At 40.3% G+C, this 22100-nt stretch overlaps 1 protein-coding gene across 1 annotated transcript in view; it reads left to right on the top strand.

The window, feature by feature from the left end:
• MGAT5 (alpha-1,6-mannosylglycoprotein 6-beta-N-acetylglucosaminyltransferase) overlaps positions 1–22100 on the top strand; it is a 196523-nt gene that overhangs the window by 83579 nt on the left and 90844 nt on the right. The window contains exons 5-9 of the mRNA XM_069473322.1: positions 2304–2375; positions 4349–4510; positions 7902–8071; positions 11448–11582; positions 19215–19348. Of these exons, the coding sequence (XP_069329423.1) occupies positions 2304–2375; positions 4349–4510; positions 7902–8071; positions 11448–11582; positions 19215–19348 (673 nt within the window). The remainder of the gene's footprint in view (positions 1–2303; positions 2376–4348; positions 4511–7901; positions 8072–11447; positions 11583–19214; positions 19349–22100) is intronic.

The raw sequence follows: 22100 nt of genomic DNA, 5'->3' as shown, positions 1-22100 counted from the left end.
TGCATGTTTAAAGGTGCAATTTCTCACTAGAAGCTAAATTGGACTATTTTCTGTACTTGCAGGGATGCCCTCAGAGCCTTGCAGAACCGTAGCCGGTGCTTTAGAGTAAGAAGATCTAAGATAAATGATCAGTTTCAAAAAGGAATTACATTCTTGAGGATTCTGTAGGGAAGTCACATTTTAGAAAATCACCTAGGACTATGTTTTCATTGGAATGAATCTTGGAAGATTCTTCTTGTGGCGGAGAAGTGAGGAGGGAACGAACTCTCCTTTGTCGCTATGTGGTCTCACTAATGTCTCTCCTTTTAGTTGACTTTCTTCATTAGTCTTGTGTCATCTTTCCCCATCATGCCATTCACGGGGAAATTTTCTGTCTTGACAAGTGACTGTGTCGATTTGGTTATTTATGTGGTGTGAGGTTTATTGCGATTCTGTGCCCTGCCTGCCCATCCCCATCCTTTTTGGGGGGATGGGCTGGGGTTAAAGGTCCCACAATGAAACCTGCAATCCATTTGAAGTTTTCATGTTATAAATACACTTTATAAGGATGTTTTGTGGATCCCATTTACAAAAATTTAATTGGAGCCAAATAATTCAATCCAACCTAAAAATACGAGGTACCAGATGGGTTTGCTGTTGCTGAGGTCAGCAGAAGCTTCATCCACTTGCAGGCTTTTTCCCTGCTGTTTCCCCTCGTTTTTCTCATTTGTGAAACTCCAGATACTGCCTTTCATGGTCATGTTTCTGTAAGGTCCTCGTAATTAGGCCGTGGGCCACCACGGCAAGTTGGCATTTTCTTTTTTTAATGAGTAAAAATCATTTCAACTTTCCTCATGGGGAGTCCTTTTGAGTCTCGGAAGCCATTCACAAATGTGGTGAAGTCTAATTTTACACCACAAGAAGAGAGAATATTATGCTTTTTCTATCCAAGGATTCTGCCCTTCCCCCAGCTTTGCTGTCCTCTGCTTACTGCTTTGGGATCCTGTGCAGTGGCAGATGGCTTTATGCAAATCAGGCCAATTATTTTTGGTCACAGTAAAAATCACCTTCATTATGAGTAAGGTCTAGATTAGTGACTCAGATGTGCTTTGAAAACTCACCCAGACCTTGAGGACACATCGTCTTGTGTGACTCTGCTGCTCTGTGAGGCTGTGGTCCCGTACGCAGCCCCGCCATCCCAGTGGCCCCGCCATCCCAGTGGCCCCGCCATCCCAGTGGCCCCGCCATCCCAGTGGCCCCGCCATCCCAGTGGCCCCGCCATCCCAGTGGCCCCGCCATCCCAGTGGCCCCGCCATCCCAGTGGCCCCGCCATCCCAGTGGCCCCTCCAAGGATGCCCCCCACCCTCCTGCTCTGTTAAATTTTATGGCTCCACCTGGCCATAGAAAAATTATTTTCAGTGCCTGTTTATTAGCCATCTTTAATAATCTCATTATATATTAGTAAATGGGTAATAATCCTCTTTTTCAAATTTTATACCTAGTTTTGGCAGAGACCAGACATCAGCATCACTGAGTGCATTCTCATGTTTTCTTTAGAAGAAATGATTAATTTGTCTCACAGTCTTTGGTCGCCTCTGTTGAAGTAATTTCTATAAAATCCGGTGCTTTTTCCCTTTCTCTTTCTCCCTCTCCTAAATTCTCTAAACCCTTGTGCACTGACAGAACAATCCATCTTCCAGATGGCTCTCATAAGTTCACCAAGGGTTTTCTCCCTTCTCCTTTCATCTGTTTCTCCAATAGGTTTTACCGCCTTATTTCCTGAAGTAGCGTGACATGAATAGTCAGAAAATGAGGGAAGCCTTGATCAATTAGCCTTAAAACGATCAGTAGCTTTCCTAACTCTGTGGCTCAGATGCCGTCCAATTTCCTTTCCAGATACACCACAGCGGTTAATGAATCATTCCTGTCCATCGGCTAAACAGTCACAGAGACACCTTTCCAGTCTCACTCCCCAGTGGCCATGTTCAAGTCTTTTACCTTTCTGCCATCAGACTGCCTCTCCCTCTGGGATAGAGGTATGGAGGATTAAATGATTAAGGAATTAATCGCTGTAAAGTACTTTGAAGGGCAGATGTAAAGTGTAATCATGTGTTCCTTCTGACCTTTGCTGATGATCGTTTCATCTGAGAGGGCTCCTTGTGTCTGGATTGCTGGCTAAAAGCATGGGAATTTGGGTAAGAATAATAGGCCCCCTTAATACAGTGCTTTTTACATGCCAGGAACTGTTGTCAGTGCTTTGTACATATACGGATTCATTTATAGATGAACCAGCATCCTTAGTGTCACTGATTTATGTTTTTCAGGTTGAAAATTGGTGTCCTCATTTACCTTGGAGAGCAAAAAATCCCTATGAAGAAGCTGATCATAACTCATTGGTAAGTGATTTTGGAAAACTCTACCTAGACGTGTGCATTTACATCAGATGCCAAGTGATACCTGTGGAATCTTCTGGAAATGCCAGCTGTAATCTGGAATAGTATTAAACTGAAGAATTTCTGGCCGGGCGCAGTGGCTCACACCTGTAATCCTAGCACTCTGGGAGGCCGAGGTGGGAGGATCGCTCAAGGTCAGGAGTTCGAGACCAGCCAGAGCAAGAGCGAGACCCCCATCTCTACTAAAAATAGAAAGAAATTAGCCAAACAACTGAAAATAGAAAATATCAGCCGGGCATGGTGGTGCATGCCGGTAGTCCCAGCTAGTTGGGAGGCTGAGGTAGAAGGATTGCTTTAAGCCCAGGAGTTTGAGGTTGCTGTGAGCTGGGCTGATGCCATGGCACTCGAGCCCGGGCAACAGAGCGAGACTCTGTCTCAAAAAAATAAATAAATAAATAAATAAATAAAAACTGAAGAATTTCTGTCACTCATCCTGTGGAAGTCTAGGTGAACAAATCAGTCAACCAGTTAGCATATATTTATTTATTGAGCAATTCTCTGAGAGTTCTAAATGATGAGCTACTAATAGGCGTAAGATCTCGTGCCAGGTCTGGAGGCCCTCGGTGATCTGCTGAGGGCAGTGCTTGTAGATAATGACCCTGCCTGTGACAATCGCTGGCATACAGGCCCATGGGAATTAATGAGGAAGAGGCAGTCTCAGCCCGCAGGGACCAGAGTGGATGGCATAGACAAGATTGCTCTGGAACTGAATTTAAAACAAGTGAGTTTATGCAAGGTCAAAGTGACCTTTGGGCAGTGAGGGCTTGGCAGTGTGAGGGAGTAGAGCATGCGTGGTTCAGTGGGCTGTGGGTTTAGGAAGACGGGGTGGAAGATGAGGTTGGAAAGGTAGGAAGGGGACCGTGAAAGGCTCTGTGTGCCGCATTAACAGCTGAAGTCCTTATTCTTCAGACCAGGCATCTGCAAACTTTTCAGTAAGAGGCCAGATAGTAAATATTTGCATCTTTGCAGGCCGTATGGGCTCTATTAAAATGACTGAATTCTTCACGGTAGCCCAGGGAGCAGCTACAGGTGATATGTAAATCAAAAGGCACAGCCATGGGCGAGTGGGACTTGGCCCAAGGGCCGCAACGCAGTTTGCTGATCCATGCTGTGAACCACGGGGATCTTGGGAAATCGAGTCAAGAGAGAGAGATGAGTGTTCAGAAGGAGCCGTGGTGACTGCTAAAAGATGATTCAGCTGGTTTTGAGATGTTCTGTGAAATAAATACTGGTTATCATCATGTTTCTCTGTTATTCCAATCACTGGTTGTGTCCAGCCATATTATACAGGATATTAGGAAAAATACTCTTCCTGGCTTTTAAATTTTTCTGGTCTGAGTTTTAAATTGTATTCAGTTATGGTGGGAAAATAGTATTTCTGGCTTTTAAATTCCTTAGGGAAAAAAATGATCTTTTCGTTTGGACCAGGAGGAAACTAGAAGATGAGCATTTATTTCCCTATTAAACTCTGTGGACAGAAAGAAGCTTTTTGGCAGCCTACACAATGTCGGGTAGCCTGTTAAGAATTGACTTTAGTTCTCCCGGGAGCCTGCTGCTCTGCAGTCTGTCCAAGTGGCACAATAAATTTGGGTGCAGAGACTTTCAAGGTACATCGAGCATACTTATTGTACAAACTGCATTTTAACATAGCTTAGGGCTTTGCAGTGACTGTGCTGCTTTTCTCAATTTCTAATTTTTTAATGATGTCCCTTCCAGCAGAGCGGCAGTCAGCGGCCTTTGCTTCAATTTGCAATCCTGAGACCTTAAAGTCAAAGCTGTGCAGCCGACGAGACCCACTTTTGAAGCCCTCGATTTAATTGACTATCCCTTTCAAGTTTTCAAATGTCACATCCTGAAAACCATTATGCCTTCTGACTTTTTGTCTTCTGATCATTTTATTAAATTTCTGTTGCTAGGCGGAAATTCGTACGGATTTTAATATTCTCTACAGCATGATGAAAAAGCATGAAGAATTCCGGTGGATGAGGCTGCGGATCCGGCGAATGGCTGACGCGTGGATCCAGGCAATCAAGTCCCTGGCAGAGAAGCAGAATCTTGAAAAGAGAAAACGGAAGAAAGTGAGTTTCTTATTAATTCAGTTCAGTTAGATGCCAGATTTCTTTTAAAATTTGATATTGCTTGGAAACAAGACTAAGAGACATGTCATGTCTCAAATGATACTCCCTCGGGGTGAATCTGTTCAGTCTGTCGTACAGCTGTTTTTGGGTTTTCCTTCCCCAGTTACAATACTCTGACTTGGCAAGGACTGAGCTGAGTTTCTTGGGTGAAGCCAAGTAGAATGTCTGCCTGCGACACTTTGCTTGGAACCAACTGTCTCTCTCTGGGTGTCAGGAAACCTCTCCCCCCTTTTTGTTTCCACCTGAATCCAGCCTTTGAGAGCTTCCTGTTACATCATGACCAATTTTACATTTTTGTTGTTTGTCAACCCTAGAGTTTGGGCAACCAGTGAATTTCACTGCTGCTATGTTAGTTGGTGTTTCTGCTTATATTCTAGGATGGACATTTTATTAAATTTGAGGCACTTCGTTTCAAGTTTATGAGGAGATGCTTGGAAAACCTCTAGAATTAGCCATAGGCTTTAGAAGATCTTATACCCTGTTAATTATAGATTGGATGGCATGGCTTTAGGTGAACTGTTCTGATTTCAGAATTGAGCAAAGTGAATAATTTTTTCCTATACCTAAAAAGAACTTAAAAATGAGTTTGGTATTCCTAATAAAACTAACCTGATATCTTTGAAAAAGAAAATACAGATACACTTACAAGACCAAGTCACAGTGTGATAGGTCAGTTTTGCTTAGATCCTTTGAGTTTATGACACAGCAAGATCAAACATTCTGGCACCAAATGGTAGAATATGAAAGAGCATGTGGTCAGATGCTGCAGGTGGGCTGTAAAAAGAAATGACGACTATTTCTATATAATCCTATGAGGAAATCTTCAGAATATATTAAAAGATGTAAAAAAGTTAGCTGCAACACAGTGTACATTATCTTTTAAAAAGTAGAGAGAATTTATACCTACATGTAGATATATACATGCACACATAATATATATGTATGTTCATATTTACAAAAGGGAAGATAAATCATAAAATTAAAAATAAAGGAGTTGGATGGTGATGATGGTTGCACAACAATGTGAAGGTACTTAATGCTACTGCACTGTACACAGTAAAGTGGTAAATTTGATGTTAGGTATATTTTACCACAATAAGAAAAAGTAAATGATCAAATAGGAGGAGAGATTAGCATGGAGTCACCAGGTGTAGAAACTAGACTTCTCTGAAGATATCTAACTTTGTAGATTTGACACTAGAACCATTTTGTATAAGTGTTAAACAAAATTTAATTACAAAAACCTGAAAGTCAGAAGGAAAATATAACAAACTTAACTGTACCTCCTTCCAGTTTTGATTATAAGCACAGAGAAAGGGACTATTCTTAGTAACTTTAGAACATAGTAAATTGAGCTTTCTGATGGGATATCACAAAGGACAAAAAGAACTGCAAAAATATCTTAATTATTAATCATGTAGTACATGGTGGTATTGATATTCTCATTCTGAATCTACTGTGAATGTTGGGATAAAGCAAATGAGTAATTATGTTAGTGTCTTTGAGAAGTGGGATTTGCTTGTGAAAGAGAGGAATTGACGGATGTAGGATTGGTAATGTTATGTAAAAATACTATAAACCTGAGCTTGAATTGGAAGTACCAGTATGAACTCATGAGTTGTTTTATCTTGGAAGAAAAATAGATTTCCTAGCTCAGGCCACTGATGAAAAGGCCTATAAACAGTGATAAACTAGAGTTCCTTAAGCCCCAGACTTAATTCTCTAAATGCTATTTCCACTAGATGGTATAAGACGTTCTTGGAAAAATGGCTCTATTAAGGTCTGAGACAGAAGCTGCCCATGTTGAGCCTAGAACATCACGTTCTTGTCAAGGACAGAGAGAAGGTATCCAAGACCACTAAGATTGTATCAAAAGACCTTGGGAGCTAAATTGAATAGCATCTTGCTGGCCAGGGTGGGACAATTTGATAAGCAGTAAGAGTAATGACTGCAACTTATTGAAAAACATCAAATATGTTTACATCCATGACTTTATAATGATATACTTAAAAACAAACCCCATGGGTCATCATTAGAGTCTGCTAAAGAACAAATTGGTTACTCTGAAAACTGGTAGGTAACGAGATAGAATCAACTGTTTACTAGGCTTCTTCTATACAAACCTTAGGGTCACTTGAGGGTGACTCAGTAGTTGATGACAGGTAGTTTCTCTTTATAGAAATATTACAGCTAATAAATGAAGAAGGAATGATAGAATACCACCATTTTGCAACCCCTAATGGACTAACAGTTGTAGGTAGTAATCATCAGTGGCTGCTAACATCCCCAAACAGATACCTGGACGTTGTTCTCACCAGTGGAAGGTACACAGCACCACCTATGAGGTAGTATTGTTTAAAAGAATCAAATCTAAATTTGATCATGTCTGTAGAGCTAATTATTTACTGTTAATAGAAGGGATAGAAGAATGTGTTATATGGTACCTTGGGATTGCAATCAGCAAAATCAAGAGTGTGGGAGACTCTATTAGAAATAAAATCTAATTTTTTTGATAAATGGATTATAGTATACCTTCCCCCCAAAATAGGCTGATGGGTTCAAAGAGGCTAATAGACATAGGAGGTGATTATAATGTATGCCTGCTGACTCTTGAATCACTAATGCACTTAAAAAATAAGGGACAGTTGAGGAGATATACGTACTAACTGGATATCAGATGACATTAAGGAATTATTAGCTTTCTTAGGGATAATAGTGATGTTAGGGTTATATTTTTAAAGGGAAGTTTTGTTTTAGTGAAACATACTGAAATACTTACAGGTGAAAGCATATGATATCTAGAATTTGCTTCAAGATAATCTAGAGGGATTGGGAGAAAATAGGAGGGGTAGATTAAATAAGATTTGTCATGAATTAATTGTTGAAGCTATGTGATGAATACATTGGCATTGACTATATTGTCATGTTTGCGTTTCTATGTGCTTGAAATTTTCCATGGTAAAGCGTTAAAAAAAAATTCTAGCTGTGGATAAAATCCCTGTACCGTTAAAAGATTTTTTTTTTTTTTATTTGACTGGCTTTTTTTAAATTCTGATTTTACGAATATACTCTGCTTTTTAGAAGCAGAATTATCCGTACCTCATGCTCATAGCCAGACTAAGGGCCATAAAGATTTTATGTCTCTAAAACAACAATGAAAAATTCTTTGCTTCCTTTCTTTGTACTTTCTAGAAAAATGGCATTCCCACGTTGGGATTTCATTGGGACTTAAATGTTACCCTGGGATTGGTTGATCACTTGTTGGTGCCTTACTGTGGAGTCTGTGCTTGATTCAGTGTGAACCAGCGTATGTCTCTTCTTTGTTTTCCAGGTCCTCGTTCACCTGGGACTCCTGACCAAGGAATCTGGATTCAAGATTGCAGAGACAGCTTTCAGTGGTGGCCCTCTCGGTGAATTAGTTCAGTGGAGTGATTTAATTACATCTCTGTACTTACTGGGCCATGACATTAGGATTTCAGCTTCACTGGCTGAGCTCAAGGAGTAAGGAGATTACTTTTCAATTTTAAAATCAGAATACAAAAAAGAAATTGTAAACTCTTAGAGCCCTCTATTAGTGTGTCATTTTTTGTGGAGGAAAATGAAAGCGATAATTCACTAAACAGGAGATAAGAAGATTATTTTCAGGAGCTAAATACATACACTGTGAAAAGGATAATATGTTTTCATTGTAGCTGCAGGCTCCGGAGGCTTCATAAATGAATGCTGCAAAATTCAAACTAAGGAGCTTATTCTCTGCTATTACAGGTGCTTCCAACATCTGCAGCACAAAACATTATTGACTTTCCTAATTCCCTGTCTCTTGCTGAAATTCATACCATTCCCCTCAACATCAAGCTCTCTAAATCTTAAAACAGAGCAGGTTCCTGTTTATAATTGAATTTGCATAGAATGAATTTCCTGAAAGCCCTGCTCCAATCCTTTTTCAATTAGCCAACTTTCAACTCCGAGTCTGTTAACTCTACCTGGGTTTTCTGCTTCTCTGAGATTTGCTTCTAGCTCCAGCCCTCTCTTAATCCCTTTTATATTGGCACAGCTGGCTGAGCAAGGATGCTTCGATCCCCTTCACTCCTTTTGGATAACCGCCCATGCAGACTTGGTGCCCAACAAACAACCAAGTTACCGTGTTGAAATATGCCAGATGTTTCCAGAAGAAACAGCTCGAATGAACATTCTAGAGATGGGAGGGGTGTTTAATATATGTTTCCCCCTGCTCCTACTTTATCATCCAAGACATTAGCACCCAGAGAGGTCCAAGTATTGGGCCTGAGGTCCCCACTGGGTTGGTGGCAGTGTGTAGAGATGAAAGCAATTATATCAGTAAGATAATATCGGCTGCCATTAGTTAACGATTTCCATATGCCAGGTGCTGGGATAAAGGCTTTAATTATGATAGTGTCAACAATTATGAGAACCATAATATTGATAAAGACTATCAATAGCTAACCTTTGATTTCTTTCTATAAACCAGGTACTACATTCTGTATGTGTTTTACTTAGTCCTTAGCACCTGATAGTAGGTGCTGTTGCTGTCTGCATTTTAGAGATGAGGAAACTGAGGTTCAAACCAAAAATGCACTGTTTGAGGTTTCATGGATAATACATGGGAGAGCCAGGATCAAGGCCTGTGTCCATCTGACCTTAAAATCTGTGCTCTTCACCATGGTGTACTGCATGTTCCTTTCTGAGCTAGATGGACCTGAGGTCTATCTGCCTGAGCTAGATGGACGCAGCTGCCTCCTACTGCCTGCGTCCTGCTTGCTTCAAAACACACTGGGTACCCAACCTCTAAAGTGGCTGTGTGCATACAGTCAGCAGTCACTCAGCACTTTCTGTGGGCTGTTTTTCAGTGCAGGACACACTGAGATGACCAGCATGTGGTCAGGAAGCTGACAATCTTTTGATAGTTAGAACTAGAATTATATAATAATTATACTAATTATACTTCTGTTTGTGCTAATTGAGGTATAGATGCTAGCATGTAAGCACAGGGCTTGCAGAAAACTGAATGTTATTCACCACTGGGAATTTAGCACCCAGATAGTGCCTAGTACATAGTGGGTGCTCATATAACTGTTGAATGAGTGAGTGAAGGAATGAATGAGTGGGTGGGTGAACAAATGGAGTGCTGTGGAAGTACGGGGGACACGGCCTGCCTGGGGAGGTCAGGAAAGGCATGTCAGGGATTTATAAGGCAGAGACTCAGTCGGTCAAGGGAAAGTCTGTTCAATAAGTCTTCACTTAATGTCGCCGATAGCTTCTTGGACTTTAAGTGAAATGACATATAATGAAACCAGTTTTTTTTCCATCAATATCATAATGGAACTGGTTGAAGTAAATGGCATTATTCAAGGACTGGCTGTACGTCGTTCCAAGAACCTGACGGTGTTATGCGGACTTACTGTAGCAGTCTTCCTGCACACTGGGGCCAGGGCCAGAGGTGCTGTATTTTAGAAGGTCGTTTTGGAAGCAACACAGAGCAGCAGTCTCCACCTATGTGCAGGTGCACATTAAAATGACCTGAGGATCTTTTCATTTTATTTAAGTTTTGGGGATCTTTTAAAATACCAAAGCGCAGACCATACCCCAGGATAATTAAATCATGACCTTTGTAGGGGGTAGGACATATGCAACCGTATGTATTTTGTGATGACTCCAAGTAACATCGGAGCATAGACAAGTTTGGGAGCCACTGAACGTAGGGTGGACCAGGGGTCAGCAAACTATGGCTTCAGCCCTTGGCCTTTATTTGTAAATAAAGTTTCATGGGAACATAGCCACGCCGATCGTTTATGTATTATCTAAGGCTGCCTTCCTTCTACAGTGGCAGAGCAGAATAGTTACGGCAGATGACGCATGGCCTGCAGAAATGAAAGTATTTACCATCTGGCCTTTTACAGAAAAGGTTTTCCACCTCTGGGAAAGAAATTGGCTATATAGAACCTAGCTGTTTCAGAAACCCAGAGGAAAGAGCAAGGGTGGCTGACTTGGTGGCATTTCAGGACTGTAGAGCAGAGTCCTGTTTGTGACGCTTGTCCTTGGGAGTAGGATGTCCATAATTTGATGAAGGGTTATTGTGGGGTGCGAGTGGGATTGGGATGAGAGGATTGACGGCTGAGCGAATGGCAGTACGGTTCCTACACACAGAGTCGGCGTGCCGGTCAAGTCCATCGTCACTGTCTGAGTGCAAGGGTGCTTTTGTGTGTCTGGATGGATTAGATGGGAGAAAAAGTATAAACCAAAGTGCCAGTTCTGTAATGTAGCCTAGTTAGAAGGAAAAATTTGACATAGAGAAAGAATTAGGGAATAGTACAAGGCAGTATAAAAAGTTAATACTGTAGAGGAAAGAAGGTGAAGAAATTTAGAAAAAGAGGTCAGTAAGGCTAGTAAGAACAGGCTCAGCGGCAGGACGGTAGTCATTGAGTATCTGGTGTACATTAGCCACGTTCTGTTCAGTAGCTCATTTAAATGCACAAGAATCTCTGGGAGGTTGACATCATCATCTTCGTATTAATCCTCCTTTCCTGGAGGATGAGCAAAGAAAGATGCGGAGAAGTTAAATAATTTGTCTAAGGTTTCATAGCTTTTACATAGTGGAGGGAGATTCAGACCCCAGTCTTCCTTGATTTCCAAGATTGTGTCTATATGCCACCATTTGCTTTTGCAAGAGTCAGAATCAGGGCCCTGGGTTGGCCTTAGTGGGTGGGAAGAATTGAACAGGTAGCAAGTTTGGAAGGGCCATGCTATCATCTCTAATAAGGGTTTTGGGAGTGATGCTTGCTTATTAAAGTTGGCCAAGTTTATTACCTTTGAAGTAAATGATTTGTTCCCTTCTCCCTCCCTCCTGCCTTTTCTCTAGAATCATGAAGAAGGTTGTAGGAAACCGATCTGGCTGCCCAACTGTAGGAGACAGAATCGTTGAGCTCATTTATATTGATATCGTAGGACTCGCTCAATTCAAGAAGACTCTTGGACCATCGTGGGTTCATTACCAGTAAGTGCTACATGCTGTTCTTGAGTTTTTAGCGTTTCGTTTTTGTTTTCCTAACACTTGCATGGTTGCAGGTAGAAAAAGCTTGTCAAATAGTATCTTCTGAACTATATGGAGTGTGTTTCTCATTTCTAATTGAAATTCAGATTCTTCACAGTGACTTTCTACCTTCCAGAACTATTCATTATTTTCACTGATTTTTTAGGAATAGAAAACAAGTGTCCAGCCTCCTTTTTACCTTCCCTAATCCTTAGCATTCCGTTCTCAGGGTGCCAACACCCGTCTCATTTGTTTAATCAAATAACAGTTTTGATAAAATATGGACAGTGTCGTTTCTTGAAGTCTGTCGGTTTGAGATGATCATTCGTTTCTCTTACCTTTTCCTTCATCGGTATTCTCGCCACTCTTGGAAGGGAAATCTGGGAATACCTTGTCTGAATGCTGGGGTCTTGCACTTTTTTTTTTTTCTTATACTTTTTAAGGTGAGCCCGTGATGAGTATGACTGCAGTGCCTGTGTGTTCTGCTCGGTCTTTATTTAATCGAATAGCTCAGTGTTTTCCCTGGGTGTGGATTTGGGACTACGATTTAGTATTTCAAACAATTTTACATGGTATCCAAATATGGCACTACATAACAAGTTTACTAATTTTTCAATTTCTTTCAGCCTTTCCAAGAAAAGGCTTAGTTTGATGCTACTATATCTCCAACAGTTCTTTTAACACTTACGTGAATTTTTAACACCATGAGAGAGTAGCTATGAGTCTCAGCCTTCAGCAAGCAAAAGCATCTATTTTGAATTTAATAATACTCTTTTAAGAAGGGTTATATGCTTTTGTTATCTTGCATTTATTGCAGTTGATACTGGCTTTAACTTATGGTCTTGAAAGGTTTTCTTTAAAAAATAAATTTTAAAGGGTAAATAAATTTAAAGATCATATTTAATAGTGTAAATGGTATGTGAATATTAAAAAAAGCAGAATGAAAAGCTTGGTTTGGGCTAGGATAGCACTCTACCTTTTACATCAGGTTTTTCCTGTTTTGAGGGGTATTTTTTTTGTTAATCTTAACAAGAACAGAGCCACTGTTTCCTGGCATTTTGTGAATGGCAGACATCTGATAAATGTGCAAAAGAAACTAGGCTGTACAGGCGTCCCTAGACTCTCATATCCTTGCCATTAAGAAGGGCTATTTGGATGAAAAAGTATTCTCAGTGGTAGTGTTTAGATCAATTAAAAAGGACAATTTTGTTATTAAAATGGTTGCTGTTGATTGGTATTTGATTCTTGTTGGATGAAAAGGCACCATCTCAGAGGGGGTTTTATGGAAGAGTGCAATGTTTATCAGCCTTTCTTTGATAAATCACCTACATTAGTGATATTAGCTGGCAGAAAGTCTGTTGGTGCTTTAGTCCTGCAGTCTTTGTGCTGTAATAAAGCTAAGATGCCATCAAAAGGCCAATGAAGTCCTCTTGGAAGTTTCTTGCCAATTTCCTTCCCCTTTAAAAACTAGAAATTGTCAGGATTCTGTATTTATCTTGGTTAACTTTATGTATTTCATTGAATGTAATGTTATCACCTGATCTTTCAGTTAGGAGCAAACCCTTTAGGCCTATTGATCTTGGAAAAATATTTGTTAATTCTGTCCAATTTGCATAGGGACCTAGGAAATTCAACTAAATGTTTCTTAAATGGCTATATGCAAATAGTAGTCTGCTGGGTACCGCAAAACTCATATCTGTTTTGCTTCCTGTGAGGTCTTTGTTGAACGTTGAGGACAAACAAGAAAGATGAAAATAGTCCAAGATATGCCATGTTTTATATCAAACACCAAAACAGACAGTAGTGCCTGGCAAGGAGTCTGTGAGCATCCCTTTCATAGGCTGAGAGCAAAAGAGAGAATGTTCCAGGAGCCATTTGGCATTGCTGCTGCAGTCCTTGTTAGGAAGGCCAGCTGCCTTGGGCATCAAGGCAAATATTTTTTCAAGCCATTAGTCTGCTCCTGATGCCCCAGACACAGAAGACATTAAAGAGATGGAATAAATATTAGCGACACAAACACACAATTCCATAAAACACAGATGTAGAATGTGATTGGAGAAGGAGAAAAGTATAATGTTAAACCTCCTGTGTCATTGACAAAGGCCAGTTTCCTGCCTCCAGTTTATATTAATAAATCTAACCTAGATAAGCTAGAAAATAAACAATTCCCAAGCCAAAGCCTCAATTAAAAGGATGTAGAATTTCGATTTTCTGGGAGACATTGGAAACATTCCAGTCCTGTCACAAAGAGCCCAGTGTCACCTACCTTACATCTAGGCATGGTACAAAAGTCCTCCCCTTCAGTAGTTAGGCCTGTACCAGGAAACTTTACTTACCAGAGTTTCTTTTAATTGTCCAAATTAAAAATAACAATAGTAAAACTCCAACTTAAAAATACAGTTGCCACCAGTAGCAAGACTAACCAGAAATAGAAAAGAAAGGACTCAAACAACCTGAATCAAAAATGAAAAAAGAGACATTACAACTGATATCACAGAAATACAAAATATCATCCATGCATACTACAAAAATTTTTGTGCACACAAACTAGAAAACCTGGAGGAAATGATAAATTCCTGGAAACACACAACCTCCCAAGCCCTGAATCAGTAAGAAATAGAAATCCTGAACAGACCAACAATGAGGAATGAGATTGAAGCAGTAACAAAAAAAAAATCTCTCAACGACAAAAGCCCCAGACCAAATGGATTCACAGCTGAATTCCATCAGACCTACAAAGAACTGGCACCTATCCTACAGAAATCATTCCATAACATTGAGAAGGAGGGGACTCCTCCCTCATTCAGTCTGTGAAGCCAGTATCACCTTGGTACCAAAGCCAGGAGAGGACACAACAAAAAAAACTACAGACCAATATCCCTTATGAACATAAATGAAAAATCCTCTACAAGATAATAGCAAACCGAATTCAATAGCACATCAGAAAGATAATTCACCATGATCAAGTAGATTTCATCCCAGGGATGCCAGAATGGTTCAACATACACAAATCAATAAATGTGATTTACCACATAAGCAGAAACAAAAACAAAGACCATAAGATCATCTCAATAGATGCAGGAAAAGCATTCTACAAAATCCAGCACTCTTTCATGATAAAAACCTTCAATAAGCTAGACATAGAAGGAACATACCTCAAAATTATTAAGGGTCGTGTATGACAAATCCATAGCCAACATCATACTGAATGGGGAAAAGTTGAAACGATTCACCCTAAGAACTGGAACAAGACAAGGGTGCCCACTGTTACTACTGCTATTCGACTTGGTACTGGAAGTCTTAACCAGGGCAGTCAGCCAACAGAAAGAAATAAAGGGTACCCAAGTCAGAAAGAAGAGGTCAAACTATCTCTGTTTGCTGATGATATGATCTTCTATCTAGAAAATCCTAAAGACTCCACCAAAAAGACTCCTAGAATTGATAATTTCAGCAGTTTCGGGTTACAAAATCAGTGTACACAAATCAGTAGCATTTCTATATACTAAAAACAGGTCAAGTTTGAGAGTCAGATCAAGGACTCAATATCATTTACAATAACTACAAAGAAAATAAAATACCTAGGAATATACTTAACCAAGGAGGTGTGGAAGATCTCTACAGGGAGAACTACAAAACACTATGAAAGAAGTCATAGATGACACAAACAGGTGGAAAAACATTCCATGCTCATGGATCAGTAGGATCAACATCATTAAAATGGCCGTACTGCCCCAAGTGATTTACAGATTCAGTGCAATTCCCATTGAAATGCCAATATCTTATTTCACAGATCCAGAAATACCCTAAGCTTCATTTGGGACCAAAAGAAAGCCCAAATAGCCAAAGCAATCATAAGCAAAAAGAATAAATCTGGAGGCATCATATTTACCTGACTTCAAATTATACTACAAGGCTATAATAACCAAAACAGCATGGTACTGGTATGAAAGTAGAGACATAGACCAATGGTACAGAATAGAGAACCCAGAAATAAAACCATGTAGCTGTGACCAGCTGATCTTCCACAAAGCAGACAACAACAAACACTGGGGAAAGGAAGGCCCTATTCAATAACTGGTGCTGGGAAAATTGGATAGCCACATGCAGATGAATGAAACAGGACCTCTGTTTCTTACCATATACAAAAATTAATTCAAGATGGATTAAAGATTTAAATGTAAGGCATGAGACCATAAAAATTCTAGAAAAAAAATGTAGGAAAGACTCTTCTAGACACAGGCCTAGGTGAAGAATTTATGACTAAGACCTCCAAAGATAAATACGGCAACAACAAAAATAAGTAAATGGGACTTAATTAAATTAAAAACCTTCAGCACTGCAAAGGAAATAATGAACAGAGTAAACGGGCAAATTGCAGAATGGGAGAAAATATTCACAAACTACATCCGATAAAGGACTAATATCCAGAATCTACAAATAAACAAATCAGCAAGAAAAAACAGCCCTATCAAAAAGTGGGCAAAAGACCTGAACGGAATGTTTTCAAAAGGTAGACAAATGGCCAAGAAACCTATGAAAAAAGTGTTGAGCTTCTCTAATTATCAGGGAAATGAAAATTAAAACTACAATGAGACACTGCCTTACCCCTATTGGAATGGACATTACCGAAAAGTCATAAAACAACAGATGCTGGCATGGATGCAGAGAAAAAGGAATGCTTATACACTGTTGGTGGGACTGCAAGCTGGTACAATCCCTATGGCAAACAGTATGGAGATTTTCCTCAAAGAGCTAAAAGTAGACCGACCATTTGATCCAGCAATCCCGCTATTGGGTATCTACCCAAAGGAAAAGAAATCATTTTATCACAAAGATGCCTGCTTTCAACTGTTGATCGCAGCACAATTTAATTGCAAAGATAATGGAATCAACCTAAGTGCCCATCAATTCATGAGTGTGTTAAGAAAATGTGGATATGTATATTTACCATGAAGTACTACTCAGCCATAAAAAGGAGTGAAATAATGTCTTTCACGGCAATTTGGATGGAACTGGACACCATTATGCTAAGTGAAGTATCTCAGGAATGGAAAAACAAACATCACTTGTTCTCGCTAATAAGTGGGAGCTAAACAATGGTACACACGGGCACGAAGAGGTAAAGGACTTTAGAAACTAAGAAGAGGGGGGAGGAGGGTGGAAGGTGGAAGAGGGATAAAAACTTACCTACCTATTGGGTACAGTGAACACTTTCCTGGTGACAGACACACTGAAAGCCCTGTGACTCCAGCATTATGCAATGTGTTCATGTAACAGAAACCTTTGTACTCCCTTAATATTTTGAAATTTCAAAAAAATATCATCACCGTCCAAAACTAGGAAGGAATATACAAGTTAGCCCTTTGTGTTGGCAGGTTCCTCATGCAGGGATTCAAGCAACTGCAGATCGAAAATATTTGAAGAAAAAAACAATTAAAAATAATATAAATAAAAGGCAAGAAGTTAGTTATAACTTTTGCATAAGTTACATGCAAATACTGCACCATTTCATATAAGGCACTTGAGCATCCTTGGATCTTGGTATCCATGAGGGTCCTGGAACCAAACTGCTGCAGATACCAAGGGACAATTATTAGACTGCTGGAGTCAATTGCAAATAACTGGAAGAAGTGAAGCCTTCAAGACACGGCTCCTTACGTTCAGAGTGGCCTGTTTTCGCCTGCTGTGCCTGCACAAAGCTGGAATCTTTGCACAAAGATGCACAAAGCGTTGCTGCCGAATCCCAGCTCTGGTTCTCTGGGAGCTGAGCAGTCCACAGCCCCATGAGTCAGCGCTGGTCCTATCCCCTTGCCTCACAGTGACCTCCTGCAGCGCTGCCACCACCATCCCTGCTGTGTCTTGAACACTGCCGTCTTCCTCAGAAGAAAATATGCTACTCCAGCCAGTTCCTTTTGCATCTTATTTTAAAGGGCAAAAATATAAGTTAAGAAAGGAGAAATGTTTTATTAAGAGGAAAAGAATGCTTTGAAGTTTTCAGAGAACAAGGAAAGTAAGCATTGGCCTAGCTTTCTTCTTCCTGGGCTGTGGGCTCCTATTTCTGTCCACCTGTTGGCTGCCAAGCTGATGACCCGTCGTTGGTGATATTGTGAACATCGCCACTGTAACGAGAGTGTGTTCTGTGAGAGGCACGCAAGAATCCCAGACAAGAAAATTCTTCCTGTGGTCAGCTTGTATTTCACTTGTGGTTATGGCCTTCCTGCTTTCTTTTGTCCTCTTCCCTGTCTAGACAAATGGTGGTGATCTCCAATGAGCAAACCACACAAAAATGACAGTTCATGAATGTGCTTCCTGGAAAATCCAATCTGGTGTTTGGAATTTTTTTTTCTTCCCTGACTCACACATTGAAGTAGAAATAAAAGTTGAAAGAATGACTTCCTGATGGTGGGGGAAAAGAAGAAACTGAGTCAGATCCTTCAAAGTCATTCCCACCATCTGAATCTAAAATGTGGGCTTTAATCTTTATTTTTGCTTATTGGCCTACTGAAAGTTATTCTGAAGTATTCTTGATACATAACAGAAAATAGAGCTGTTTTTATTGGCAATCCGCAAGTTACATTTATATAGATGTTTTGGGAATCAGTGATGAAATAAATGTAAGCAAAATCAGGAAATTTTGTTTCAGTATTGATTCTTTTTTTCTATTTGGTCATTTTTTGTGCACTCTAAAGCTGTGATCAGCGGGCATTTCCTGCAAAGGGCCAGCCAGACCACACATTCATACCTGACACTGCTGTCCCAGTGTGAAAGCAGCCATAGACAATAGGTGAACAACAGGATGTGGCTGCATTCAAATAAAACTTTATTTTTAAATGTGGAAGTTTGAATTTCATATAGTTTTCATATGTCACAAAATACTCTCTTTTACCATCTAAGAATGTAAAGACAATTCTTAGCTCACAGGCCACACAAAAATACAGGTGGTAGAGCAGATTTTGCTCTGTTGGAAGACTTTGGTGGAATAGCCAAAGGAAACACCTTCACGTGTACTTCTTCAGGCCCTAGGGAGAAAGCAATAAAGTTCTACTGTCATATACATAAAAAGCACCATTGCCTGTTGAACAAGATTCTAAGCTTTCCCTAAAATCAAATATTCTAGTTATTTGATGAGAATGTTGAACGATAGCAGAAAGAGAGAACACATGCCACATGCTTTAAGTAGAATAAAGATGGTAGCTGAAGATAGTAGCTCTTTGTTTCTTCAGCCATTGATTAGTCACCTACTGTATGTGCAACCCTGGTGAGGTGCAGGTACTGGGTATGTAGCAGTGAACGTGGCAGTCCCTAGTTCCAGCTTTTGTGGAACTTTTAATTTTGCTAGTATTTTGGTGATCCTCTGTGATCCATCAGCCAGTCTGAAGTAAGTCACATCTGCTGGGTGAAGGCACAGGCTCTAGAGTTGCACCTGTAGATGTTTAGTACGCAGTTGTTCCAACACCTCTCAGTGCTTGCCCAGTACCGTTACTATTAAAAGTATTTGTCCATTTTTAGTGGTGCCTTAAGGAAGGGACGGAGCTTTTACCTTTTGAACTTTGGGGTCAACGATGTCGTTTTACGCACATGGCTTTTTTCTTCCAGGTGCATGCTCCGAGTCCTCGATTCGTTCGGCACGGAACCAGAGTTTAATCATGCTAATTATGCCCAGTCTAAAGGCCACAAGACCCCATGGGGAAAATGGAATCTGAACCCTCAGCAGTTTTACACCATGTTCCGTGAGTGTTCGTGTTTCACTTCTGCTTTCCAGAATGCCACCAACGATAGATGGGAAAATTAATTAGCCATCTATTTGGGGGTTATGATTCTCAAGACCCTTAGATATAGAAGTGCGGGCTGTTGAACCTTTGCCTTGGGAATAACTAAATTTTTTTTAATTGGAATTGAAAGGCCATGTAAGCATTGTGTGGAAAGCCTTGGAAACGTTCGGGAGGAAAATGTTCAATATGGAATGTCATTAGAAAGCATTTGGGAAATGCTTAGGTTGGCAGGCACTAAACACGTTCCGTGCCACACAGAAGCTGTTGAGGATCCACTTCATCATTAATGAGCAATGGGGTCTTCCATGCAGATCCGCTTTCCAAATGATTAAATCTTAATTATTTAAGCATCCAACTTTTTGAAGAAAAAAATTGGGCCTTCTTAAAATGGAACTGTTTTAACCTCAGTTTTGTACTTTATGGACTTCGTAACTCCTGGGCCCAGAATGCAATTTTACCTTCTCTTGCTGCCATGGTGTCGTGGCTGTCAGGAGCAGTGATGACTTTATCAGGTGTTGTAGTGAGAGCGGCACACCGCATGGTGAGGAGCTAACTGGCCCCCGCTGCTGGGCTCCTAAACTTTCTCTGCCTCTATAGTGTTACTTTCCCACACTCGCCATTTCTTCTAACGGCTATTGGTTTGCCTGCCTCTAGCCTCATTTCGAAGTATCTGAGGACTGTGAAGCCTGATATACTAAATTTGACAGTGTTTTTGCCAAAAATAAATTTACTATTCAAGCCAATGGACCCTAGTGATGAGGTGAAGTCCTGTTCTGTACATGAAAGGTCACATGCGTTAAACGGGGTATTTGCATGCTCAGAGCGGAGAATTCCCATTTTCCAAAATGATCAAAATAATGTTAATCCAGAGATTTCCTTTGTAGAATCTGTTCTGTTGAGTGAAGACTTGAGGGACTCCTGCCCTGCCCTTGCCCCACGTAGCTGCGTCGGCCCCTGGTAGGCAGTCACACGAAGGTGACCCTTTCCTCAGGTTCGCTGAATGTAATAACAGCAAACACGGTGGACTCGTCCTTGGGCGTTAGGAATGAGAAGGGAGAATTAAGGATGGGCACAGCTGATGAGGGGAATAATTTAAAGAATCAACTCACGTTTAAAGGTTCTTTTTAGCTGAGATTCGTGAGAGTGCGCCATGTGCATCATAAACATTATTCCTGGAGCTATATCACCCTGCCATCGCAAGCTGGCCCTGGGGCACAGATCAGGGGGCAGACTAATTTTTGGCACATTAGGTGCCAGATGGCAGTTGGCAGGATGAGGCGTGATCACAGTTAGCCTGTGGTTTGACTTTGCCGTGTGACTTTGAGGGACTGGGGTGAGGTGGCACAAAACAACCTAAGGCGTGACCTGTGTGTTGTGTCAAGTGAAATAAAATGTTAACTGGGTGCAAAATGGCCAGAACCGCCTGAACGATACGGTACGTGTGTGCCTGCCAAGAGACGGAGTTTTCCTGTCTCCAGGGAGTAGAGAGGAGGGGCTTTTCCTGAAGGTATAGAGGTCTCGCTTGGAATGTTGGGATTCAGAGTCCTGCAAGCCTGTTTTGTTCTTCATGGATGAAGGATTTCAGCAGTGTGGGTTGATTAAATTGAAAGAAATTCACTGCTTAAAATGTAACTGAAGACAAAAACATGAATTAATTTCTGTTAACCTGGGAGGGGGATAATTTTTCTGACTCGGAATTCAGCAGAAATCAGGGGGGAAATTGACATATTTGACTGCCTTTAAAAAGAAAAAATAAATAAAAAGAACCTATATGGCAAAACCACCACCAGGAATATCATAGGCAAATTATATCACAGATAGAGGGCTAATATTACTAATATGTATAAAGAACTTCTAAAAATTGAAGAAAAAGTTCTATAATCCAATAGAAAACTCAGAAAAAGCTATTAACAGTTCAAAGGAAAAAGAAATGTATTGCTCCAAACATGTGAAAAGATGTTAACCTTACAATAAGAGAAGTGTTTTAAACTGCACCAAGACACCATGTCCTATGTACAGATTGGCAGAAATCCAAAAGTTTGACAGACAGCTGTTCTGAGAGAAACCAGTCCTTTTCTACCCCAGTGGTTAGAATGCAACATGGTACTATCCCTGTGGGGAAGTGTATTTGTCAAGATCTAGTAAAACTCCTTGTGCGTTTTTCCTTCAACTAGGCAGACTCATATCTAGGAATCTATCCCAAAGATATGTGGGCAAAAATAAGAAATGGCATGTTCACAGGACATTTATTGTGGTGCTATTTGTAATAGGAAAAGATTAGAAACAAGCCAAGTATTCATCATAGGGGATTGGGTGAATAATGTGGTCCATTGATATAGTGAAGTATTATGTAACTGTTAAAAGGAATGAGAAAGGGCTCTACTCAAGGAGGGACACATCTTGAATATATTAAGTGATTAAAACCCAAGGTGCAGGGCAGTTTAGAGCTACTCTTTTTTATACAAGTAAGTATAGGTGAAGAATGTGTATATATATTAGCGTATGTCAATGAGTTTATAGTTCCAAAGGAAACAATGGAAGGATAAATAAACCAATAAAAAATGGTTACCATTGGAGGAGAGGTATGCAGGGATGGGGGAGCTAGAAGGTCAATGTCTCTTTAATGTACCTTGTTTTGACTTTAGACCTATGTAAATGTTTTGCATAATTTAAAAAATTTACCCAAAAGAATTCAAAGTAGGGTCTTTGA

This window comes from Eulemur rufifrons, chromosome 1 (assembly GCF_041146395.1).
Source record: "Eulemur rufifrons isolate Redbay chromosome 1, OSU_ERuf_1, whole genome shotgun sequence".
Lineage (NCBI taxonomy): Eukaryota > Metazoa > Chordata > Mammalia > Primates > Lemuridae > Eulemur > Eulemur rufifrons.
The sequence above is the reverse complement of the archived record's forward strand: the minus strand, read 5'-3'. Positions and strand labels throughout refer to the sequence as shown.